Here is a 16,656-nt window from a genome sequence, read left to right as displayed (position 1 = left end):
TTTTAAAAACTGATTTTAGTAATGATATTAAAATATGTATTTAAAATTATCATACAGTATAAAATTAAATTACAGCCTATAAGTACTGCTATTCAATTAAAGATTATAAACATGATTGTATTTATAACATATAATTATGACTTTAGACATATGTTTTATTATATATGGATATCACAAATCATATACTGAAATACTGATATATGTTAACATAAAAATTAAGTTAGCTTACCATATAAAATGTTTGATGTACATAGCGTTGTATATTTAAGTCGGTTGGTTTGATGGTTATCATGGATATTTTAAGGATCAGAACTATGTTTAATACATTTTTAAATTAATATTTACACTACTCTATAATATACATACATGCTACCAAACCATACCATACCATCAAGTGAAATATACCTGCTTGAATGTTATGTGTTCAAATAAAATTATAAAATATAATATTACATATAAATATATTTAAAATACTTTAATTTTACATTGAACTTTTATCTACTGACAATTTAGTTATAAGTATCTTTTTTTTATTTTTATTTAAGAACAGAGTTTAAAAACTCTCTAGAGGAGGATATATACTACTTATCATTAGTACTATCAAAATCCTTTCTTGTGTCTTATGTTCCAAAGTGGTTTCCTATATGCAGGCCATCATCCAAGAATATACCTCAGATTTAACTAATATTTTTAACTAAAGAAAATTTTTAATTTACATAAATATTTATTTTTATTATTATTGTTTCATAATATTGATGTACGAAATTAAATTTTTAACCAAATATACAATTTTAAGATAATTATATTCTATAACTTTGTGTTGAATCATTAATAATTAATGATATTTATTACACACATATTTATGTATATAATAAGTACTGTTATGGCTTTGTAGATTTTGATCAACTATTTACTCCAAATAAAAAAATTATCTCATATTTTTGACAATATTTGGCTATAGGTATAATTAAAATAACTGGAAAGTATTTAGTATGTATTTATATATCTTTCAAAATCATAAACAATAATTTGAATACCTATCACCTTAAATTATTAGAATTTCAAAAAGTGGCATTCAAACAGACAACTTTCTCATTATGTCATCCATTGAATAAAAATGATCAAATTTTGTTCTAAAAGAAATATTAGCAGAATAAAATTACTTGAACAGAGAAAAATTAATAGCCGAGATTAAACAAATAAATTTTAAATTCAATAACTACCGTGAGGATATTGAAAAATAAACAATTCTATGTACATTATTCCTGATAAATAATAAAATATTATAATGCAAACAATATTTTTAATAAACAATGATTAATAATCTAACATAAGAATGAATGAGCTTTGAAGAATAAAAATCAGAAATAATTAATTAAATTTGTTATTAAACAATGTCTTTTAAGTTCAGTAATAATATTCTTAATTTATAAATAATACACATTATATTATTATTAAATAAAATAATAATATTAATATTATAAGTTCAGTCAAATATATTGGTTTTAGTAGAAGTAATGATAATAATTATATAAAATCATTTTTAAATTATAGTAATTTATTGTTAAAAATAGTTAATAGTTAATTTATTAATAAATTGAACCATTTAAATTAATTTTTTAATAGAAAGCAAAGTACAACATTCATTAATAATACTGTGGCTTACAATGATTAAACAATCGAAAGTATAAAACAAAATTAAAGATACTCAACAAACATACTAACTTTTTGGTTTCTATACATAATGTATAAATCTAAAAAGTGAAATATAACTAACAATTCTTTTTTTATTATCTTATTAAATTCTATGCATGTATATTGTTATTAATAATATAAAAACAATATCATGACTAAATCTATGATAAATTTACTTTAATATAGCATATAGTGAATGTACATGTACAAAATATTGGAAGATTCAATACATCACATACATGATTTGGTTCATTTAATTTAAATATTATACCATTATTGTTAATGAGTAGATAAGATAAAGTAAAACAGTATTCAAATTTAAAAAACATTTGTTCTAATTTTGATAAAATAAATATTAATTATATTTGAAAAAGAATGTTGTTTTAGTTAAAGTATTTTAATAATTATCTTTAATATAGCATTAGTGTTACCTTTATAACAAAAACAACTTTTTGATTTTAATTAATATATTATTTAGTTAGGTAACTAAAATATTAATTGATTTAGGAAGTAAGTAAATTGAAGTAATAGAATACTATCAAGACATATATGGGGAATAATTTTGTAAGAACATGATTTGTGCGATGAGTGCTGGCCAAACAATTTGAATCAGAGCCAAACTCTGTAATTTTATAAAATGATGCTTGATCAAAATCTTTTTAAAAACATCATTCTATCTATAATAATATAATATCAAAAAATATTTAAAACAAGCAATTTTGAATTGTAATTACCATTTGGACTGATTGTCTCACACCTTGCAAGATTATCTTCTATTTCTAATTCTTGTGCTTGTAATCCTAATTCACGTTCTTCTCTTCTCAATCGATTGACTTCACTCATCAGTTCACAATAACTATGCAAAAGAGAGGGTTCATCTTCATTTTTTTCACCTCCTAAATTAAAAATTAAAACTAATATAATAAAAAACACAACCATAGAATTAAATAAGTTACAAAACCAGTTGATGTTCTTAAATTTGAAAAAAAAAAATATAAGATAAATTATTACATTAAAAAAAAATTTAAACGGAGATCAATTATTTAAAACTGGTTAAAATTTAACTAAATTATACTTAAACTCTTGGAAAATTAAATAAACTAATATATATATATTAATATTATATTCAATTTCCAATATAGAGAGGTACTACATGATTTTTTTAAAACTTTATTTAAGTGCTTTTATACTAAAATAGAAAATGTATTAAAATGTTTTTTAAATTAATTTTTAAACAATAGTTAATTTTTTTTATTTAAAATCCAAGAATAATATAAAATATAGATTTTACTAATTATTTTAATCACAGAAACATGATAAATATTATGTATAATAACTATTTCTTTACCTTCTCCTCTAAGTTTTTTCTCTACTTCAACTCCTTCAGCTTCTAAAGTTTTTAGCTTAACATCCAATTCTTCCAATTTTCTCTGTACTTCTTGTGCAATACGCAACCTTTAATTATTTAAAATAACATTTCTGTTAATAAAAGAAATTTGTGAACTGTGTATACAATACCTTTTGCGTTGGGATTGTCTAGCAATTTTAATCTCAGACTTTGACATTTTACCGTCAGTGCTTTGAATACTATAGTCGTCATCTACTTTATTTTTTTTTGATTCATCTATATTGACAACAGTTTCTATAGGAAGAATATGTTTTAATTTTTATACTTATTGCAGCGTAAATTTTTATATTTTAAATAAGTACCAAATAATTGTAGATTATCAATATTATAGCAAGATGGTAGTGGTGGTATAGGTGGAGCTAATGAATCTATTAAACGACGTCTGATTTCAGATTCACTATTTGATTTATATTGCACAGGTTTATCTCCAATAGCTGGAATTAATTTTTTATCCTGAAAAGTAAATATTTGTAATTATTGTATTGAACAAGAATTTAAATTTACTGAAACTATAATATTTCATTATTATACATAAAATATTCGAATAATGTTGATTTAATGTTTGTAAAATTCAATGCATAAGCTAACTTAAAGCAAAACATACAAACATTTCAGTATTATCATGTATATTATTTAAGTTTATCCTGAAGAACACTAAGCTTTTTATCATATTTTCAATGGGTGTTTCATTATTTAAAATTTATAAAATAATTATGAAATTCTCTTTAGTTAGTATTTAAAATTTTTAATTACAAATGCAAAACATTATTATTATTATTTATCTACAATATATAAGATAGGATAATACTGCTTAAATTTTAATATTATATTAAATAATAATCAATGGACAATCATAATATACCTAATAATATTCTAACATTTTATAATTGGATATTTAATAAAACAATAAACATTTCCATAGACTTTTTTTTTAAACAGCAATTTTTACTAATAAATAATAATTATTAATTTCTAATCAACAAATAATATCAATAGTTATTTTTTACTTTTCTAAAAATTTTCGGAAAAATAATTAAATAGAAAACACTAGGACACCTATACATCTTAAGTAATTTAAATAGTAATTTCATTACAATATTATTTTTTAAACACAGTATAAAAATAATAGGCTACAAGAATAGTGAAGATTACATTAGATGTATTCCAACACATTTTGTAATTAATTTTAGATGATTAAAATGTTTTAGATGCGTGATTAAGCCATTAAGGTGTTTAAGATATACATCTATATATTGGTTGAATATGTAAAATGTACATACTGTATTAAAATCAATAAAATAAAGCAATAGAATCTAATATGTGTAAGCTACCAAATAATCTACAATCTATGCAATATTTAATTATTAAACTTATAATAAATAGTTCTAAGATTGATAAATATTATTATTTAGTAAAATAAAAAAAACTGCTCTAAAAGGACATACATAATCTCCAATGAATGTAGAAACATTATCTGCCGACTGAAATTTAAAAGACAAAATTAATCATTATAATAAATATTTTAAATTAGTATCAAATATATATATATATTATATGCATACATATAAATAAAAACAAAACTCAAATTTTATAAATGATATGCACTTTTATCTGTAATTTTTAAAAATAATTATTTTTTTATCGAACCCTAATCCTATTAATAATAAATTAAAATTGTAAAAGTATCCTAATGTTTGTAGTGGCAGAATATGTATGTCAGGGTAGACAAATATCTCATTGTCTCCCCAAAATTATCTAGTATTTAAAATTTTAAAATAAATTAATATCTTTATAGTACATACTACCATAATAATATTTCTTCTTCATAAATTTTATAAATAAAATGTTATTTTGAATAATTCAACTCAACAGTACAGCTAAGATATTTTGAAATGTATCTCATTATTGATATTGAGTGTATGATGGTATAAACAGAAAAATATTGCAGTATATTATTAAAAATAAATGTTAAAAAAAATTTGTTTCAGTTTGATATTTTATTAATTTAGTAGCATTCTAACCCAAGTTCACAGTTAATGTGTAAAATGTTTAGTATTTTTGAAAAACAGTTTAAGTATGAATGATGAGTGCTTTTTAACGCAACAAATCTTTTACAAAAAATGTAATGACAAAGTATAATATGCTTTCATCACTACTTTACCTATAGAAAAAAAATTGTTAGGTGAATTATCAAAGAATCTAATATTTATTAACAGTGTTACAAATGTATTAAAAACAATACAAAATTTGTAAATTAAGTTAAATTATTCAAGTATGGATGTTTTACATTATTTAATTATTTTAAAACATTTTGTCCTTAGTTGTCTACCCTATTAAATTTTTCACACATCATAGAATATTTGTACTCGTATAACTTAATACTAGTGTTAAACTATAAGTTAAAATATTAAAAATGTTACCTGAGATTTTTCTTTTATTTTTCCACTCATTAAAAACTTAAATCTAGATGGAGATGTTTGATGACTAGATGGAGAACGAATTTTATTTGGTGATGGTGTCTTCTTTTGAAAAATTGCAGCCATAACAGTTTGAGTAATACTACGCTTTCTTTCAGGACGATCATTTATTATATTTTGTTCATTTCTTTTTGGTGTATCACACTAATATTGATGATTAAAAAAATATGGAATAACATATGTAATTAATAATATAATTATTTGATTTTAACATTTTAAAAGCTTACCAATGCCATATCAAGATCAAATTCATCAATGGATTGACAACTTTTACTTTTTGTCAGTAATGAAAGTCCATCACAATTGCTTTTTACTGCTCTTCTACGTTCCAACTTTTCTCGGAGTTGTCTAATTTTATCTTCAGGACTTATACCCAATTCAGAATCACTCTTTAATCTAGCTCTGGCCCTAGCGTTTTCACGAATTTCTTCAGTCGACTTTATTATTTCAGCAATACTAGATGTTGGGGTATTTTCATCAAATAATGCTCTCCTTATATCAGGTAATGAAAATGCTTCTGAACATGATATCTGTTGAGTAGGACAAATTTTTTGTTCGCTTAAAGGACTTTTTATAGGAATTATAAGAGATGTAGGTCGAAGTTGTTCATTTGTATTACATTGGTTAACAGGAAATGGTTTTGCAAATCCAAAATTCTCTGTATGAGATTCTGGAGAAAAAAGTGAACTTTTGTTACGACGTGGTTTTTTTTCATGAGGGGATTTGCTTGTTATTTTACTCATAACCATATCATGAATTAAATTTTTTTCTTTCATCCTCTCCTTAGTTATTTGTTGAATTTTATAAGTAGTAGAATTTTGTTCTTGTTCATTTTGTTCTTTCAAATTGTTTTCATCTAATTTCTCTCCTTTACTATTTTTTTTCATTTTACGTACATCAATGGAATCTCTTATACTGTTAAATGGTGAAATTTTTTCCTGTAAACGTTTCACATAATTCTGATAAGTTTTATTAGAGTCCTCATTAGCAATTGGAGTTAATGCATCATCATCATCAATATTATTTTTATCATTGAGATCCATTACAGTCACTAAATCACTGGTGGTTGTAGTATCATTATCATCTTTATCAGCTGAGATGTTATAAATAGCATTCAATGTCTCTACCACAGGTGTTTTAAGCTCATCGTCCATTTGAGGGTTGGTTACAAATTCCACATAACCGGTATTATGTAGCAATGTTTGATTTAATGCAGCGACATGTTCATTAGTATCATTGTCACTAATTGTATCCATGAACTCAATATTATCACTATCAATTTTTCCACAGACATGTCCATATTCATCTAAATCTTCATTGGGTCGTTTTTTTGGAGAATTTCTAGGTTTACGTTTTGATTTAGGCCTCTGATGTTTTCTATAAGTTAATGATTTTATTGGTACATGTACAAAATCTTCCCAAGCTTCAGATACTCCAACATCATCATCTCTTGCCCAATCAGAAAGTTCTGTTTCAGTTTGTCCCTCAATAGCATGATCTTCATCATTATTATAATCAGACATATGAGCATAACATTCAGAATGAATAATTTCAGTACTGTTAGGTTTAGAAACATCATTCATAAATAAATCTGCAGTAGTTGAAACATGTTTTAATATTTCTCCATTTCTAACATTTTTATCTTTTATTGGACTTGGAACAGTAATTATCTTATTAAATCCATTATCTGAATATTTTGGTATACATTCAGATTCAATTATTTGTTCTTTTTGTTGTTCTATATCATCCATGAGTTCACCTCGAGAATTATGAATTTCTAACTTTGGTAAACTATGGTTTTCTATTGGAATATCCTTATCATCAGATGAAATATCAGGAATTTCTAAATCATTTTCAGTATCTGTCGAATCATCTGTTGATAAAGAATCTGATTCTATTTTATTTTCTATTTGGGAACGATGAAACTCTGGTACAATTATAGAAGTTTCATGAGCTGGGCTACGTGGGCGTAATTCATTATCATGTTCTTGATACTGAGTATTAATTACTTCTATTACTTTATTATTAGTTTCGTTGTTCTCATTACAGTCATTATTTTTTTCAGAATGTTTTAAACAAACGTGTTTAAATTCATTAATTTCTGATAATTCTTTTGATTTTTTCTCATTTTTATTAATAACAGGACTTACATTTTGTAAGAATGCTTGCATAGTAGGACTGGGTACTGGTGCAGGATTTAATTTTTTTTGACACTCAGATATTTGATCAACAAAGCTTTTAAATTTTGTATCTAAAGTTACGGATGAGCCAGATTTTTTAACTGCTATTCCATTACCATTACCAGCTAACAAATATAACTTTTTCAATTCCAATGAACGTTTAGTAGCAATACCTTCTGTTGACTGTGTTCGATTAAGTTCATATCCAGGATTAGCAAATGGAATAAAATTTGGTCGATTTTGAGCTCGATTTACTATTTCTGCAATTTTAGGATTTTCTGGCACTAAAGGATCAACTTTAGTTTCTTCTACTTTACGTTTTGATTGAATACTTTCGCTAACAATTATATTTGGAATACTGTGTCTTGTTGGTGTTTTATCATCTCGCTCAAATTCAGAATCTGTAGATATTTCTGTAGCAGAATTACTACTACCAGAACTTGATGTATAAAAATCAGTAGCAACCTAAAAAAAAAATATAAAAATTTTAAATACTATAAAAAATATGATAATTTTTGTACATACCAGATGCATATATTAAAATATTTATTTATATATATATATATATATATATAACACACATAAACATTTTTTAAGATATCAAAAAAATAAGAAATATCTATACAATATTTTATTTGTTGGTATAACTTATTAGGTAGATGCTGAAATTATTTAGCTATTATTTTAATCTTTTAAATATATACATACATATAATATATATACATACACATTATAAATGCATCTGGATATGAATCATGTCATAATTATAAAACACACATTTATGATTATTTGTTATAAGTTAATAAACATAAATCAAACTTTGATTAGATAATACAATAAAACAATTATTTAATAAATATAATATTAATTACATGAAATGTAATTTAGTAAAATAAATACATGACATACAAAACAAGCCTTTACCCTCAATAGTAAAAATTCTAATTTCAAAAGCCAGTTTAATGAATAAACGCGTTAAAATAATTAAACATATATTTTAAACTTAAAATTAATTGTTAATAAAAGTATATTGTATCCTTATGTGTTATTTTCATTTTAATAAAACACAATAAAATATACTAATAGCAATAACTATTTTGTGTAGTTGGCTAAAACACTAGAGTTAATTGACCTATCATCAAACCAAATAGGTAAAAATATTATCTGTGTTCTTTTGTCGGTTTTTTAACAATATTTTATTTTTAAGTAAACTATCATTAATTTCAAATACTATTTTACATGCTCATCTTTCATTTAAAAATGAAAATTTCATAAAAATCTAATGAGAGAACATAAATAATGATCTTAACTTAAAATTTGATAATAATCAATTCACTCTAATATTTAAGTTAACAATACAAAACTGGAACTGCTAAATATAAAATATTGTATGTCACGCTTCAGTAAAATGGAAATAATATATTCAGGTATAATATCCTCTTAAATTTAGATTTTATCAAAGAATAGTTTGTTAGTTTATTGCCTTAATCAATTTTAAATATATAAAAGTATCACAATAAAAATATGAATAAATTGATATAAAGACATAAATGTACCTATGTAAATTGTTAAATTCACAATAATTTTAAAATACAGAAGACATATTATTTTCAAAAAATGAAATAATTGAAACACAACGAAATCACAAGTAACACAAAATTCTAATTATTTTTACCTGAATTGTTTATTCCATATGATACTTGAGAGAAAGGCTTATTATGTATATCTGTGAAGATTCTGTACTACAATTTCTAGCTTAAATTTTAATATTTTTTCATACATGTATAAATAATATAGGGTGTACATGGATGAATATTTGAGTATTAATTATTTATTCTACTATATTGAAATTTACATAACAATACATTCTTTTTTTGGTTGTTTATTTTCATACTTTTTAATAGCCTTTTCAACTGTAGGCGTATATTTTGGATAAGGTTCAGTAGTAACCATATTTAATTTATTTGATTTATTATGATTTTTATTTTCAATTATTTTTTTAGATAGATTGGAATCATTACTAAAATTATTTAACAGAATATTATCATTCTCTTCAATCAAATCATCTCGGGTTTTTAAACTAGAATTAATATTATTACTTTTAGATAACTGTTTTGTATTATTTTTTACACAACTCATTGAAGATTCAGAAGTTTTTACTTCATTTGAACCATTATTGTTATCTAAAAACATGAAATCCTTTTCTAATTTTGTTTGAGGACTTGCAACATTTTCCATTTTCTGTACACATTCATTGTTGGACTTACATTGAAAATGACAAGAATTTAATGACGAAGATGCATTTTTCATAATATTATTATCATTTCTAATATCGTTACATGAGACAACACATTCTTTTATAGCAGATTTTTGAACATTAGTATTGGTACTTTCAAGATCATTATTGAGACTACAATTATCTGAATATCCAACATTATTAATAGAATTAGTATTTAATGAATTAAGAGATTCTTCAATATTAAATTTATTTTTATTAATATTTGTTTTGATTGATTTTGAGGATTCATCATTTGTAATAGATTCACTATTTTTATTTAAAGAATTTTCTATTGATTTAGGAGGTGTAAAAAATATCACCTCTGTATCAGATCCAGTATCTGTAGTGGCAGATGATATATTTGGAATACGTAAACAAACTTCTTGTTTTCTCATTTCCCGTGCTTTAATTTCATCTTCACCTTCAGTTGCTGTGTCACTCTCATCATCTAAAATATATATAAAATAAAAACATCTATTAACAAAAAAATATTAATCATAAAGAATATTTAACTAATTTTAAATTCAGAAAAACTATGTATAAAATATAAACATTTAATAGAATTACCACCACTATCAAATTCTTTGTAACTGAAACGATCCTGTGACTCATCAGACTCATTTTGTGAACTTAAACCATCATCTTCAGCATTTATGCTACATATATTGTCATTATTAATATTTATTGGCAGTAATTTTTTCTCTTGATTATCATCATTTATTTCTAGATTTTGATTATCGTCACTTTCACTATCACTAAAACAAAATGTTATCAATACTCAAGATATAGGTTAATAATAATTAAAAGTGTATGTATTAACCTAAATTCAGATAATTCATCAGAAGAAAGCATTTCATTAGCTGAAGCACCAAAATTACGATCAGTCCATTCGTCTTCATCCATTTCACTAAGAACTAAATCTTCTTCTAAATCTAAATTTTCAAATTCTACTCGTTCAGGTGTTTCACCTCGATCTAATGATTCCATTGATGCCTTAGTCTGAAATACAATTAATATAAATTAATTATAAATAATTAACTTTATAATATAAGAATAACATACTTTATCAGGAGTTTTGGCTAAAACAATTGGTTTAATTCCTAAATCTGGTTCAGTCTTTTGTTCAAGTTTACGTCTAGATCTCATCTGCTGTGTCCCAGACATACCAAAGTGTTGAGAACAGTAGAAACGGTTGTCGTATTTACCTTCACGATCATACATGTAATTACCTAATCTCAAAGTTGTATGACAATATTCACAACGGAAACAACCACGATGAAAGAATCTGCCTTCTGCACTTAACCGTTCCATTAAATAAACACGGTTTTTACAAAAATGGCATGTTTCACTTCCACCTTGTGGAATTATTACAGTATTTTTAGTACCCTAAAAATAATAAATGAAAATATTTTTTAATTTAAATTGATTTGTATAAAATCTATTCAAAAATAGAATAAATTTATTACAAGATATAAAATATATCAAAAAGAAAAGTCTGGAGAAAAATTAAGGAATATTTATTTTATTTTCCATTCAAATTTAGGATTTAGAATATTTTATAATAATGAGTAATTGTATGAATGCAAAGATATCTACAATAACATTTTCTTAATGAATGTAATTTTTTGATTTTTTTAAATATTCTTAAAGTATAAAATATTAGATAAGAAAAAGTGTACTCACAGATCTTTGAAGTAAAGGTTGTTCAGGCTGTTTATTTATGGTAGCTAAATGTGCAGCCATTGCTGAAACTTTATTAGCACCACGTAAACCTTGATCTAAAATATTTCCATCTTTAATTTTTCTATTCAGTTTATTTAAATTATCATCAATTTCAAAGAACTTTTTGTCATTATTGATATTATCTTGATATCCTTTTACATGAAGTTTTTTCTTGATCGCGCTAACCTAATATATTTAATTTATTATTTAGAAAATCATACTTAAATGTTGATTTAAATCTTTAAATAAAAAAAATTATTATATTATAATAATAATACTTTATCATCAAATTGAGGGCGACTCCATTTAGGTACCTTTTCAGTACCATTTTTAGTGTGTTTAGCATTTACTTTACTTTCTTCAATCTTTCGTTCTATTTCTTTTACATTCCAATCACTTTTATCAATTTTTCCTGCAAAAATAAATAATTATTAATTAATAAACTATAAAATGAATAATATAATTATACCAATGGCCCTCATGAGGTCTTTAGGTTTTTTATCAGGTGCTGGGCCACCTTTAAGTTTTGCTTCAATTTCTTTGGCTCGGACTGAAATATCTTCTTCCATTTTATATCGAGGAGAAGAACAATCTTCTTGTACACGAGTGTCTCGTGGCTTGAATAATAAAATTAAAAATTAAAAAGGAAACACAACCATAAATATAGTACATTATTATTAAAATTATATGTTGGTATTATACAAACACACCTTTCTCCACGATAGGTGCTTTATTGTTATTAGCAAATATAACAATATCACAGTATTAAAATAACTCACAAATATTTAAAAGATGAAAACAAAAATATACAGTTTAAAATTAAGCATATCACAACTTACAAGTATGAGAGGATTTTAAAGTCATTTTTTTGTTTTTAGTTTTAATTTAATTCTTACATTTTAATTTCTGAACTGCTTAATTTGGTTTAGTAACAGTTTGACACACATATTCAATAATGCATTAATTAATTAACTTAATCGTTTTCAAAATGTATCAAAAACATACACAAATTAGTTCAAAACAATTTAATACAAAAGCAATTGTTTATAGAACCTTTAAAAAAGGAGGACAATTGCTGTTGTAACCAGTACTTCATTAAATAAAATAATATAAATAATGATCATAGAGGATGAATAACAATGATAATACATACTATAAATTGTATAAGTACACATCATATAATTAAATTATTAGTAATTATTATTAGAATAAACATTTCAATAATTTAAAGTAACCATACAACTTTGTTGAAAAATTATTTATTATTTGGATAAGTTAATAAAAATATTCACACACCAACACAATAATCACAGTTTTTAACACATTCTCCTTACACTTGGAAATAATTTTTTCTCCAACTCTCTAGCTCGTTCTTTAAACTTTTCATGATTATTTTCTAAAAACTCATCTTCTTCAGGTTCTCTTATATAAATTTGCTGCATCCGTAAATGTAATCTTTTTTTTATTTGTGCCTTATTATTAGTAAAATATTAATATTGTTTTGTATTAAATTTAGTAATTTCTTAAATACATTTTAAATAATATAAACATTTAAAAAAAAATTATATTATCAGATATAATAAACTACAATTAACTTACCAATGATCCATTGTTTATGTTAGTGCGTCGCTTTCTATTGCGTCTTTGCATAGAAGAAGTACTTTTATCAATAGTAGATATATTATTGACACCTGAACGTTTTCGTGATTGCGAAATAGGTTTTACCAAAGTAGAAGGTTTTGAATATGGGGTAAGGATATTATTTCTAGCAACATGAATTCTAAAACGACTTTCTGCTGGCGTAGGTCCGTGATCACTGTCTTCCTAAAAATGTTTTTAAAATAACATTGAATTATTTAAATTTTGATTTATATAAAATTAATTTAATACCAATTTTGGATGATTTATATGTGGAATTTCTCGTCTGAATGTATCATATACTTGCGACAAATAAGATAACATGGCTAAAATATCAGGTACATCACACTGTTCCATTTCAATACCAGACATTATCTAAAAAATAAAATATGTAAGTATAATACTTATTATCAAAAATAATATAAAATAAACTTACTGGTGGAATTCCAAATTCATGTTCTAAAATATCAAAAGCTAATTGATTATTTTTTGCAACATCAGAAGATGAAAGATTAAAAAAATCTATCAAGTCTGGACGGTACCTATGTATAATTGCACATAATGCTAAGCCATTTTTAAATGATTTTGCTAAATCTTCAACAGATATTGAATCGTAGGGTTCAACTTGAGTTTTTAACCAATGATGTAATGTTTCTTGATTTACTTGACTTTCTAAAAAAAATATATTGTAAAAATGAATTACTACTCATATATTTTTAAATACTATTGTTCATTATTGATAAGTAAATAAAAATAACAAAAAACACACTGTTAGAGAACACAGTACTACACACGAATAAGTTTTGTGTATTTTATATTATTCACCCTTTAATGCAGGATCAATCGCAGCCAAACGGACTGTTTTCAAATATTTAAATAAAAATATTTTTAATAAGGAAATTAATTATAGTCATAAAACTAAAGACAAATTATTAAGATAAATTACCTTTTCGACGACGTTTTTTTGGAACATCTTGAACTGGAGTAATTGTTTGGCGAGGAGCTTTAAGAAGTTTTTCTACAACAGTCTTGTCATCACAATCAAATAAATGCACAACTTGCGATGGTAAAACAGCATGTGTATTTAAATTTGGATATCTTGTATGAGGATCAACAGTATAGCTAGCTATATTTTTATGTAAATTTTCAGGTGTTGTTTGGCCAAGAATATGATAGATTGACTCTCGCTCAGCTAATACTTCTAATGGATTAGAATTTGGAGAGCCCCAACGTCGAATAGCCCAACAGGTATCCATTGAACTCAAAAAACCTCGAGCACAACCAGAGCCAGTTGGCCAAAATGGCTAAAAATATAGTTTAATAATAACATAATTAATATTTTCTGATTAAAAAAAATGTTAATACTTTATACCTCTAGTAAACTATCTCCAACTAATGTAGTCAAAAGCTTATGACCATTTCTTTGGATCACATGACTAGCATTTTCAGCAGCATACATTGAAGTGAAATCAAACATAGCTACATCTGGTTGACCATAATGATTAACAGCAAATTCAAGTTGGGGCAATGAGTAATTTGTTGAAAAATTTGCAGCTTCTTTAGCATATTCTGTCAATGCTTCCTTATTAATATTTTCTAAAGCTAACAATTTAGCAACATCAGCATAATCCTATAAGTAAAATGTACAGAGATGAAGAGAAAATTTAAATATTACTATTTTATTACTATAGACCAGAATTTTATGATTTTTTTTGTATTTTTTAAGAGTTTATACAAGTAAATGTGAATAAAACTATACTATTCACATATTATACTCTTATGCCAAATATATTTCATAAGATAAACAGAGTACATATAAGAAAATATTATTCTGACCTCTGGTTATTAGGTATTTTCAATTATATAAAAATTTGTACATACATTTAATATAACACCTTTATCAATCAAACTATGTTTTTTGGCAGTCATAACAAAATAATGAGTTTCGTCTTTATAATAAACAATATTTTCCAAATCAATTCCTGTTTCTCGATAAAGATCTTTAAAAAACTTTTGATTGAATATGAAAGCAACTCCAGATATTTCTTCCACCCTCGCTTCAGCTTCTGTGTGTTTATTTATAAAGTTAGCAGTGATAGCAATTGCTAACCTACCGCGAAATTCTTTTCTTTTAAAACCTAAATTATTAAGTATAAAATAATCATAAAATTTAGTAAAAACACATTAATATAGCAAAAGAAATTGTGGTCATAAAATTACAGTTTCTTTTATTAAATACATACCTTCCAATGTATTCCGTTTGCCATCAGCACCAACAAGAACATCAAATTCATACTGAGAAACAGGATGATCTGATGGACTAAAGATAGCTCTCCATCCAATTTCTAATGTTTAATAATTAAAAACAATATAAATATTAATCATTTTTCAAAAAAATATTGTTATATTTGGTTTTAAAATAATAAATTATGAAGTATGAGTTTAATAGAGTAAGAGTTGAAATCTATGTAACTTCTGGTCATGAAAAACATTATTAAATGAAATTCAACACTTGTCTGAATATTGATATGTTACAAACATATACATAATATAGTATGCTGTGTACAACATAATATTAAAATTAGAAAACTTAATTAATTACATTTAAACATACTTTCATCATTATCAGGTGGTGGAGAAAGGGAATCAAAACTGACACCTTCGTGAATTTCAACACCTAGGATTAATGAAACTTTTAACAAAATACATTGAAGCTGTCTAATACCTGTAAAAATAATAGCAATTGTTAGAAATCAAATTTAATAATATGAACTAATATTTATATCTTACTTATATGATCAATAGCACCGGCACAAAATTTACCAAAAAATTTTTTTGCACCAAGTAATTTTAAGTCTTGAATAACAAAGGGCCAAAGATGAAGTACATTATTTCTTGAGAGACGATCTCTCTTTTCAACTACAACTACTTTAGCACCTAAGAGCTGAGCTTCAATAGCAGCACGTAATCCACAAGGCCCCGAACCAATAATTAAAACCTAAATAACTTATTTCACTTAGTTTAAAAAAAAAATAATAATAATATAATTTGAATTTACCCTAGTATTCATACAAGTTTTTCCACGATTATAACATTTGTGACTTGCTTTTTTATCAAATTTATTCCATAAAGCTTTTGCTTTCCATGAACACAGCATAGTCTAGAAAATAATTTATTACAATTTTAATAAAAGCCATAAAATAAAAAAAATATATACCTAATTTAAATGCAATTAATTAATCTAAAATGTAAATAAAA

At 24.2% G+C, this 16,656-nt stretch overlaps 1 protein-coding gene across 4 annotated transcripts in view; it reads right to left on the bottom strand.

The window, feature by feature from the left end:
• Positions 1–16,656, bottom strand: part of LOC112601251 (F-actin-monooxygenase Mical) — a 29,058-nt gene that overhangs the window by 2,104 nt on the left and 10,298 nt on the right. Inside the window, exons 3-28 of one of the 4 annotated variants that reach the window (XM_025348745.1) lie at positions 16,457–16,558; positions 16,189–16,396; positions 16,013–16,123; positions 15,642–15,743; positions 15,280–15,536; positions 14,771–15,028; positions 14,345–14,702; positions 14,224–14,256; positions 13,835–14,070; positions 13,651–13,773; positions 13,360–13,584; positions 13,095–13,232; positions 12,230–12,377; positions 12,039–12,172; positions 11,722–11,946; positions 11,101–11,424; positions 10,859–11,037; positions 10,606–10,793; positions 10,359–10,486; positions 5,808–8,225; positions 5,524–5,724; positions 4,549–4,584; positions 3,406–3,556; positions 3,214–3,337; positions 3,044–3,150; positions 2,430–2,591 (exon numbers count right to left, since the gene is read on the bottom strand). In XM_025348745.1, the coding sequence (XP_025204530.1) occupies positions 2,430–2,591; positions 3,044–3,150; positions 3,214–3,337; positions 3,406–3,556; positions 4,549–4,584; positions 5,524–5,724; positions 5,808–8,225; positions 10,359–10,486; positions 10,606–10,793; positions 10,859–11,037; positions 11,101–11,424; positions 11,722–11,946; positions 12,039–12,172; positions 12,230–12,377; positions 13,095–13,232; positions 13,360–13,584; positions 13,651–13,773; positions 13,835–14,070; positions 14,224–14,256; positions 14,345–14,702; positions 14,771–15,028; positions 15,280–15,536; positions 15,642–15,743; positions 16,013–16,123; positions 16,189–16,396; positions 16,457–16,558 (6,676 nt within the window). The remainder of the gene's footprint in view (positions 1–2,429; positions 2,592–3,043; positions 3,151–3,213; positions 3,338–3,405; positions 3,557–4,548; positions 4,585–5,523; positions 5,725–5,807; positions 8,226–10,358; positions 10,487–10,605; positions 10,794–10,858; positions 11,038–11,100; positions 11,425–11,721; positions 11,947–12,038; positions 12,173–12,229; positions 12,378–13,094; positions 13,233–13,359; positions 13,585–13,650; positions 13,774–13,834; positions 14,071–14,223; positions 14,257–14,344; positions 14,703–14,770; positions 15,029–15,279; positions 15,537–15,641; positions 15,744–16,012; positions 16,124–16,188; positions 16,397–16,456; positions 16,559–16,656) is intronic. The other 3 variants (XM_025348748.1, XM_025348749.1, XM_025348746.1) reach the window with 3 other exon arrangements.

Source organism: Melanaphis sacchari, unplaced genomic scaffold, assembly GCF_002803265.2.
Source record: "Melanaphis sacchari strain LSU unplaced genomic scaffold, SCAv2.0 Contig76_pilon_pilon, whole genome shotgun sequence".
In the NCBI taxonomy this organism is placed as follows: domain Eukaryota; kingdom Metazoa; phylum Arthropoda; class Insecta; order Hemiptera; family Aphididae; genus Melanaphis; species Melanaphis sacchari.
This window is presented reverse-complemented; position numbering and strand designations above follow the sequence as displayed.